The 10371-nt window shown below is 37.6% G+C and overlaps 1 protein-coding gene across 2 annotated transcripts; it reads left to right on the top strand.

Annotated features, from left to right (window-relative positions):
* The first annotated feature begins 2747 nt into the window (after positions 1-2747).
* LOC121219403 (pentatricopeptide repeat-containing protein At3g25210, mitochondrial) lies at positions 2748-6248 on the top strand. 2 transcript variants are annotated; one of them, XM_041097503.1, is made up of 4 exons: positions 2748-4795; positions 4873-4957; positions 5067-5673; positions 5740-6245. In XM_041097503.1, exon 1 carries the CDS (start codon positions 2877-2879, stop codon positions 4038-4040), a length of 1164 nt encoding a protein of 387 aa, XP_040953437.1. In that variant the 5' UTR covers positions 2748-2876; the 3' UTR covers positions 4041-4795; positions 4873-4957; positions 5067-5673; positions 5740-6245. The 2 variants fall into 2 exon arrangements, with proteins under 2 accessions (XP_040953437.1, XP_040953436.1); XM_041097502.1 differs by having other exon boundaries at positions 5067-6248.
* Positions 6249-10371: the final 4123 nt, after the last annotated feature.

The raw sequence follows: 10371 nt of genomic DNA, 5'->3' as shown, positions 1-10371 counted from the left end.
TTTTTATTTCTAGAACTTTAGTCCTTTACTTTCCAGTTTTGAAAACTCAAGTCTCATTGTTAATGTTATTATTTTTTTTTATTTGTTAAATTTGTTGGTGTGACATTTTGAAATAATAAAAAAACTCACTTGGTATTTGGTAATAATGTAATTTAAAAAATGTTGTAATGAACCTAAATTTAATAAAATAATCTTAACAGCATTAACAGTTAAACTTGAATTTGAAATAAAAAAAGTAAAGGCACTAAATTTCTAGAAATAATAGTACAAAAACTAAATTCTAAATTTATGAAGAGTACATAAACTTATAGCATATTTTAACTATATGTAGACTATATTATTTTATATATAAGGGTTAACTGTAAAATTGACCTCAAATTACATGTTTTTTTCTACTCGGGTACTTAAAGGTTTTCCAAAACTACTAATTTAATTCATTTTACCCAAAAAGTGTACAACATTCAATAAGAACATGCCACATGTTATACATTTATTGATTGGTATCATGTTTTGGGTAAAACGGGATGAAATTAACAGTTACGGAAAAAGCTTTTAAGTATCTAAATGAAAATGGTGGTATAGTTTGAGGGCTAATCTTGTATTTAAACCTATATAATATTATATATAGATATTGACATCCTATCAGAAAAACACTTAGAGAGGAGTTGGTAAACTCTATTTTTAATGAAAGCCGGTTGTTTTTTATTTATGATTATTACAAAGAAAGCCATTTGTTTTCCTTTAGAGAGAAAGGATTTTTCAACTATAGGTAGTTTTGAGTGTAATTAATATTTATTGCGCATTTTGATTTTAGTTAATTTTGGGTTAGTTTAAATAATTTAAATATTTAAATTTTTGTTATTTTAGGATTTAAGTCGTTAATTTTTTATTATTAAATCAATTAGGTTAAACTTGATATTGAACTGATTTTTCAAATTTAAAAATAAACCGAAAGATTAATTAGAAGATTGTATATTTAGATATAAAGTATAATTATGTACTTATAAGAAAGGTATGCAATTTTCTTAATCATGTTGAATCTCAACTCAAACCCCAGTTCCAAAATCAACTGTGGGTAATAATAAATAAATCAGATTATTTTAAAATTGCAAGCTGATTCAATTGAAAACGATGGCGCAGGGTTAATAGGTGGGTTGCTTGGAAGTCAACCCATTTTTAAACCACGTTTCTAAGCATCGGTAACTTGAGGTTGCTTGAAGTAGATGTGCTCCCCATCCAAGTTTCAAATTAGGGGTTTTAAACTTAATTTATTACCCAAAAAAAAATATGGGTCTTCAATCGAGTCAAAAAATTTTGAGTTAGTCGAGTTGACGAATCTTATTTTAACAATTGAACTCAATTTGAATTTTTTTCGAATCGAATCAAATTAAGTAAAAACATTTTGAGTTAAGTCGAATTGAGCTAATGAATCCTATTGTTTATACTTGATGTTGCATTTACATGGACTAATTATTTAACTAGTAGGCGAAGTACAAAATTATTTACCTACATAAACAATATTATGGTTTTGCCTTTTAATTTTAGAAAAGGTAAAAATTTATCAAAGCGACGTAGTTTTGCCTTTTCTTATTCGGATTTTCGGATAACTCTAATTGTGTAATTCATATTCGAGTTGAACCGAAAAACTTAATTTTTTATTCGAGTTGACCAAATAACTTGATTAACTTAAATAACTCGAACTATTTAATTCAAAATTTAATTTTTTATCGAATTTTTCGAATTGATTCAAATTTTGCTCACCCCTAATTGAATTTGGAATTAAATTGAGTCGAATTTCTATACGGTAAAGCTCTTTCGATAATATCTTTTCTATCCATGAGATTTAATTTTAAACCTTTATTTATTCAAGGGTAATCAAGCTCCTTACTACTCAATCTGATGTTAGCAAAAATAGCTTTGGTAATTCCATTATGACCCTAGAAAAATTGTGATAAACCCCTTCCTGCTTCTTATGCTTTTCTTTCTTTTGTTGGGTTAATTGCGGTAGACATCTCAATATGTGGTCTAACCTTTAATTTGATTTATAAATTTCAAAATATTTTAATTAAGTCCTCAAAGTATTAGTAGTGTGTCAATTAAAATTTTCAATTAACCCAAAGTCAACATGGATGTTAAATGCAAATCGGATATGATGTGAAATATTAATAAATTTTTAAACAAGTTTATGCTTATTACATTAATAACTTGGATTTGTTGCGTTCAAGAAAATTAAATTTTATGAGATTTGTTTTTTGGGCTTAATTCTTGATTTAGTTCTTGAATTATTTTCTTTTTCTTTTTTATTTTGGTGCTTAAACTCTTTTTATATCTACTTTGATACTTAAATTATCATTTTATCCCAATTTTCCCCTCTCCCCCCACAAAAGCTCTATGCCAACCAATAAGAACATGACGCGTGGTAGATAATATCATTGGTTCATTTAATAAATTAGCTTCAAAATGTTGTTCATGTTTGTTTAACTTGATAAACGAACATCAACTGAACTATTTATGAATTGTTTATCACCTTTAATATTTTTAAAATAAGCTGAAGTAAAATGATAATTTAAATACTAAAATCGAAAAATGAGTATTAAAGAATAAAGCTTCATGACATATTTAAAATTTGATTTAAGAACTTTAGAAGTCTAATTTAAAATATGAGACCAATTAACCCAAAATAAATGCCAAGCCCATCCAAAAATTCTAGTCTAATTAAATCATCAACGTTAACCCTGGCCCATCCCACAAAGAATTGGTACAAATATTTTCCCTTCTAAGCTCAGATTTTCCCGCAACGAAATCGACGATCATTGTAAGCTTGTAACCAGTAAAAAGCTTCACAATTTGATTCATCCGTTAATCCCTGATCGAAAATGCCTGCACCCATTCATCGTTTGCTCCTCCCCGCTACTCAGAAAACCCTCAAAAACCTCATTTATTCACCGCTCCCAGCTGTTTCATCCCTCAATTTCACGCACCCATCTCTATATTGCCGCCGCTTTTCGACGCCACCACCGTCCCCTCAACCCCCGGCCTCCCACTTCCTCCGACCCAGAACCCGAACTCCACTCGAAACGCAATTTGAAACCTGGGTTCAAAAGCTTAAACCCGGTTTCACCCCTTCCGACGTCGAATCAGCTTTACGAGCCCAACGCGATGCCGATCTCGCCCTCGATATCTTCCGTTGGACGGCTTTACAACGTGGGTACAAACACACCGATACCACCTACCTCACCATGATTAAACTCCTCATCTCCGCCAAACGTTACCGCCATGCCGAAACGTTGGTCGAGGAAGTTATAGCCGGTGCTTGCCCTATCAGCGTCCCTCTTTACAACGCCGTTATCCGTTTTTGCTGTGGTCGTAAGTTCCTTTTCAACCGAGCTTTTGATGTTTACAAGAAAATGCTGAAATCAGATGATTGTAAACCCACACTTGAAACATTTGCTATGTTGTTTAATTCTTTGCTTAGAAGATTCAATAGACAAACTGTTTGTTATGTGTATTTACACTCTGTTCGGTCTTTAGCTAAGCAAATGAACGCTGTAGGGATTATTCCAGATACTTTCGTGTTGAATATGATAATTAAGGCTTATTCTAAGTGTTTAGATGTTGATGGAGCGATTCGGGTTTATCGCGAAATGGGGTTGTATGGATGTGAGCCAAATGCGTATACCTATGGTTATATTTTCAAGGGATTGTGTGAGAAAGGAAGGGTGTTGCAAGGGTTCGGGTTGTATAAGGAAATGAGGGAGAAAGGGTTGGTGCCGAAAGGGAGTGCTTATATGATTCTGATTTGTAGTCTTGCAATGGAGCAAAGGCTTGATGATGCCGTTGATGTTGTTTATGATATGTTGGAGAATTCGATGGCGCCGGATTTATTGACTTATAAGACAGTATTGGAAGAGTTGTGTAGGGGAGGGAAGAGTAATGATGCTTTTGAATTGCTCGAGGAGTGGAAGAAGAGGGATTTGTCCATGGGCCAAAAGAATTATCGCATTTTGGTGAATACCTTGCATTGTAAGAATCAAGAATGAATTTTCTAGGCCAGTCTATATGATCTGGAAACGAAGTAGTTCTTGCTGCCAATCAATATCTGGAATCAATATCTGGAATATGCATGCTCCTCCATCACTGATGGTAGAGAACTACCTACGGTAAGCGGGTTTTTGGCACGTGGCGATGGTAGGCCGGGAATGCAAATTGGACCCGAAATTGGTCAGTGCGTTGATCGAGAGCTGGAGACCCGAGACGCACACATTTCATCTTTCATGTGGAGAGTGCACTATCACTCTAGAAGATGTCCGTCTGTAATTGGGATTGCCGGTGGACGGGTACCCAGTCACCGGGTCTGTCCAATCTAGCAATTAGGAGGCGGTGTGCTACGAGCTTTTGGGCGCTATTCTAAAGGAAATGGAGGGAGGTAAGATCGAGATGGGTTGGTTACATGACACATTCCCTGATCCGGATAAAGATTCAACCGAAATTGAAAGAATTTGATATGCTCGGGCATATATTCTTCAATTAATTAGAGTTTATCTGATGCCCGGCACGTCACGGAGCTGCGTACATCTAAGATGGCTGCTGAAACTCGTTGATTTTAGAGCAGCCGGTGAATTGAGTTGGGGTCTACCGTCTTGGCAACGTTATATCGGGAGATGTGCGGGGCGACGCGACCGAGGAGAGCAAACATCGGAGGTTGACTATCACTACTGCAGTCATAGGCACGGTTTCGCTTTCCATTTCTACATCCTCGAGTGAACCACTCATATACATTTCTACTCATAACAAGGTAAATTTTATATTACATTTTACAATTATTATGTAGATTTTTAAAAATAAAAGTATGCTAAAAATTTATTTAATTAGGTGGAACCATCCAGCAAGTTATGCTCGATTACCGTCCTCTCTTGAAGATATACAGCTTCTATTGGACCAACGGTCGAAAGCACAAGTAAGTATTATTGCAAATAGGTATTTCTATACATTCGCTAGTTGATTGATATTTAGTATTTAGTATTTAGTATTATGTATATAACTAATATTTTATCATGTTCATATAGTTTCAATGGACACCATACGAGGATCCGGTAATTCGGGCAGTAATCCCGGAAGAGTTTTTACAAAATCCACAAGCTTGGCACGTGAAAGTCGTGTTGATCAACTACACAACCGTGAAGCCGCACCAGATAGACAGAGTGCTACGACAATTTGGATGTAGACAACTGATTCCGGTGGATCTTGAGGTGTTTGACGATCAACATAAAGTCGACCTTCGGCAATTAAATACGGATTGGACGAGATACTGGTCTGAGTACATGGAAATATGGGAAGATCGATATGAATATCTACCTACTCGGGAATCAATCATCGTTCCGGAGTTAGCGTGCGTTCCAGAATACATGCCATGGTTTAGAATCTATGGCAAGCCATATTTACTGACGCCAGAGGAGAGGCAGCGGCAAATACGTGTCAAAAAGGAAAGGTGCGGGCCTCTAAATCTAAGACGACAAGACGACGAAGGCAGCCCCTCAACGAGGCCCAGACATTCACCCGACTCATCATCAGCGGCCATGCAATCACCAGGCCTAACGAGAGCACCGACATAGTCACCTGACGCAGCAGTTCAACCGATGATACCCACGCAACCGCCTTTTCAGATGATGCCAGGTGCGTTTCCTAGCCCTCATATGTACCCTAACCCTTATATGTATCCTTTTCTGAGTCCTATGGCAGGTTGGAGCCAAATGCTCGGTTCAGCTCCATTTCCTATTATGCGGAGCGGACCTCCGATGTATAGGCCAGCGGCGCACGAGGGATCGCAAGGGGGGCCGTCGGGGAGCTCTCCTTTTTACCAATCGCCGTATGGGTTTCAAACACCGTCGCCGTTCCTGATGCAAACACCTCCACATACATTATTCTTTGAAGGTGGATCATCGTCCCAAATCCAACAACCAGATGCCTAACCGGAAGAACCAGAATCCCCACCGAAAGAACAACAACCGCCGCCGGAAGCTAGAGAAATGAGGAATCCAGCGCATAACCGTCGACGGCCGCCATGTAGCACTGAATCCCCCGGGTATAGACATTGATTGTCGTATTTAAATTTATTTGTACAAATATTTTGAATATTTTGATATTATTTTATGTAAAAAAATAGAAATTTTTTGAGTTATTTTGATATTATTTGATGTAATAAAATAAAAGTTTATTTGATGTAATAAAATAGAAATTTTTTCGAGTTATTTTGATATTATTTGATGTAATAAAATAGAAGTTTATTTGATGTAATAAAAATCCTAACCTAATTTAACCCTAAACCCTGACCTAATTTAATTAAAACCCTAACCCTAACCTAATTTAATTAAAACCCTAAACCTTAACTTAAAACCCTAAACCTTAACTTTAAAAACCCTAACCTAATTTAATACAAAACCCTAACCTAATTTAATTAAAAACCCTAACTTAATTTAATTAAAAACCCTACCCCTAACCTAATTTAATTAAAAACCCTACCCCTAACCTAATTTAATTAAAAATCCTACCCCTAACCTAATTTAATTAAAAACCCTAACCCTAACCTAATTTAATTAAAAACCCTAACCCTAACCTAATTTAATTAAAAACCCTAATCCTAACCTAATTTAATTAAAAATCCTAAACCTTAACCTTAAAAACCCTAACCCTAACCTAATTTAATTAAAAACCCTAAACCTTAACTTAAAAACCCTAACCTAATTTAATTAAAAACCCTAAACCTTAACTTTAAAAACTCTAACCTAATTTAATTAAAAACCCTAACCCCTTAACTTAAAAACCCTAACCCTTAACTTTAAAACCCTACCCCTAACCTAATTTAATTAAAAATCCTAAACTAAGTTAATAATTTTACATTCACGTAATGTTAGATTTGGAAAAATGTTTTGACTGGTAGTAACAATTAATTATTTTATATAATTTGATAATTTTAGTAACCATTAATACAATTTTTAGAGTTAATAATTTTACATTCACATATGTTAGATTTGAAAAAATGTTTTGACTGATACTAACAATTAATAATTTTATATAATTTGATAATTTTACTAACCATTAATACAATTTTTTGAGTTAATACAATTTATCAATTAATAATTGCACAAAGTTAATTTTTTTACAATTACATTCAACTATTGCGATTAGGGCATGATCGACTTGTATGGCCTAGATTCCTACACCATCCACACAACTTCGTTTGACTGGTTGTTTCTCGGATATTCATATTGTTACGTATTCTAGTCAAGAAAGGTTGACCCTTTGGTTTGCGACGTAATTCTCTATCCGGTAACAGTTTAAAAGGAGCAAGAGATACAGGCGGTCACTTACGTTCATCTGGGACCGGTGGGAAAACGTGTCTCCAGACTAGACCTGTCCATGGGCCGGGCGGCCCGGCCCGACGGCCCACCCGAAATATAAGAGGGTTCGGGTAAAAATATAGGCCCGAAATATGGGTTTGGGCAAAAAAACAAGGCCCGTTTAAAAAATAGGCTGGGCCCGGTCCGGCCCGGCCCGGCCTGAATATAATAAATATATATTTTTTATTTTTATTTTTAAATTTTAAAATACTTTAAAAATATTTTTTGTGTGTTTATTAAAAATCGGGCCGGGCCGGGCCGGGCCGGGCTCGGGCTTATTATTTTTTCTCAGGCCGGGCCTGGGCAAAATTTCAGGCTCATATTTCGGGCCGGGCCGGGCCCGGGCCTAAGAGTCAGGCCAAAAAAATTTTCCGGGCCCGACCCGAACTCGGCCCGGCCCGGCCCATGGACAAGTCTACTCCAGACGTTGTACATGTTTTCTAATTTGTACACTTTGTCCACATAACTCATCGGATCTAGACGGAGTTTCTGACAAGCTGCAATAACATGAGCGCATGGATAACAAAGTGCATCAAATATCCCACAGTCACAAGTCCTATTTCGCAAGTGTACACGATATTGCCCGCCAACAACACCTTGGTGCGTTCTGTCAAACTCTGTCACGTGAAACCATAAATTGTCTCGATCGTGACACACTGTGTGCATGGTGTTTGCCCTCACCTTGGCCTTGTTAATTTCTTGAGCTATCTTACTGCACCATACATGGCCTCCCTGCATCAGGCCTACATAACTTGCTGCTCGCTTTGGAAATAGCGCCGCCAAAAGAAAATATGTCTCTTGCACAACCGATGTTATCGGTAGATGGCGCGTTCCTTTAAGAACATAATTTATGCATTCAGTCAGGTTCGACGTCATATAGCCATATCGTAGGCCGCCGTCGTATGCTTGTGCCCACTATTCGAAACGTATGTTACAAAGGTAGTCCGCCCCTTCTCCGTTAATTGAACGTAAAATTGCCAACATCTCGTGAAAATGATTTTTATTTATTTCATACCCTACCAATATAAGATCATAGCGAATAATTTATACCACTTCTACCAATAAAACTAATTCAAATTGACAAAACAAAATAACACAGATATAAACTAAATACTCATGTTGGTCACTTGTCGTCGTTCGATCTTAGATGGATATTGCCTGTAGTAGTTCGAAGCAACATGTCTTAGGCAATATGTATGGTGTGTGCGCTGCCATAAGCTTCCCTCTCGATCAAATGCAACTAGTATACCGGTGCCCCGATCTGAAATAACACAGATATCAGGTTGGGGGCACACATGCCTCCTTAACCTAGAGAGAATGAAATCCCAGTTATCAGACGACTCCCCCGGTGTTTTTGTAAATGCAATTGGAAGAATTCTTCCACCGCCATCCTGTGCCACTGCAAGCAATAGCCGATGAGTATACCTACCAAACATGAAGGTACCGTCAATTTGTACCAACGACTTGCAGTATGAAAATGCGTTTCGGTATTGCTTAAAGGTCCAAAACAGGCATTTGAACACTTGGCATCCACGTAGCAATCGGCCGTTGTAGTACGCATGTTCCGTTTCAAGGTCTGTGATGGCACCTGGGACGTATCTCTCTAGCACCTGACACCACTGCCATATCTCATTATATGAGGCATCCCACCCACTATGCATCTTCTCCAACGCCTTTTGCTTAGCTATCCAAGCCTTGCGGTAAGAGGGCGTGTACCCCATTTGGCTACGGATATTGGCAATTAACACCGACACTGAAGTCCGAGGATCTGCTTTTATCGTGGGCAGTGTCAAGCTAGCTAACATAGCTGAATCCATTTTGGGATGATCTTGTGAAACACCTATAAAGGGAGTACATTAAATAATGCAACATTGCATAATAAAAGTATTATTCAGATACCGTCAATATTGTACCTGCAGCACATGTATATGGACCTTTGTACTTTTTTATCTCCCACAACCTTGTCTTTTTCCTTAACGAAGAGTAGATTTTCCATAAACATGTGCCGTCTTGCACCGTACACTTCACCTCAAACTTATCAGATTTTGATTTAACGACGTGGTAGTTAACACTGTTTTTGATGCTATGTTGTTTCAAAGCACCAATAAAACTATCCTTGTTGGTAAACTAATTATCAACTTCAAGTTCATCGAAATTTACCCCTGAACTTGTACGATCACGCAACCAGTGTGGTAGATCTGAAAACTCTAACGCATCATCTGCAGACAGATCGACATTATGCATGTGGGCTGGAGGTGAGTATGCTCTGAATCGTGGATTTTCTTCCTCATCTGAACTCCTTTCAGCATCTTCAGCTTCTGTTGAAATAGGCTCCGGTTGAGAAAATGAGCCAACTTCTACACCATCCGGCCCGGGCTCTCGAGGTGGATCCACATCGGAGTCATCTTCTAACCCACAATTATCTGTAGTGTACGAGGTCCCATCACTGGTTGACGTCATCGGGAGTACATCATCCCTTCTTCTGGGCATTTGATAACGTCCCCAATTGGATGTAGATTGCCATCCACTAGAACTTGATGCCGCTCCCCAGTACGTATTTCCAGCATCAAACATCGAGCCACCGACGTGCATGTCCCATCCACTGACAGAGTGTCTTGTAGGGGATGTGCATTCGACACCGCTACTGAACATGGGCTGTTCCGTATTTTGTAACCCGCTGACTGAGTGTCGGCCAGGGGTGGGGTATACATCTCGAACACCGGTCGCAAGTACATCAGTTGGCGATGTAAATTGTACATATAACTCAATATAAAATGCTCCACTAGCAAGATGAGCCTGCACCATTGCCTCCAAGCTACGAGCAAATTTTATTTCGAACGAGTCATATGTCACCGGATCAATAGAAGAACAAAATCGATACGTGATAGACAGAACTTTCATTGGCGTCGTTCTAAAAATTTTACACCTAATTCTTTTACGAAGTTCTGTCAAATCTATGTTCTGGTTAAAAACC

This window comes from Gossypium hirsutum, chromosome D07 (genome assembly GCF_007990345.1).
Source record: "Gossypium hirsutum isolate 1008001.06 chromosome D07, Gossypium_hirsutum_v2.1, whole genome shotgun sequence".
Classification (NCBI taxonomy): domain Eukaryota; kingdom Viridiplantae; phylum Streptophyta; class Magnoliopsida; order Malvales; family Malvaceae; genus Gossypium; species Gossypium hirsutum.
Note: the sequence above shows the minus strand (reverse complement) of the source record. Positions and strands in the feature narration are given on the sequence as shown.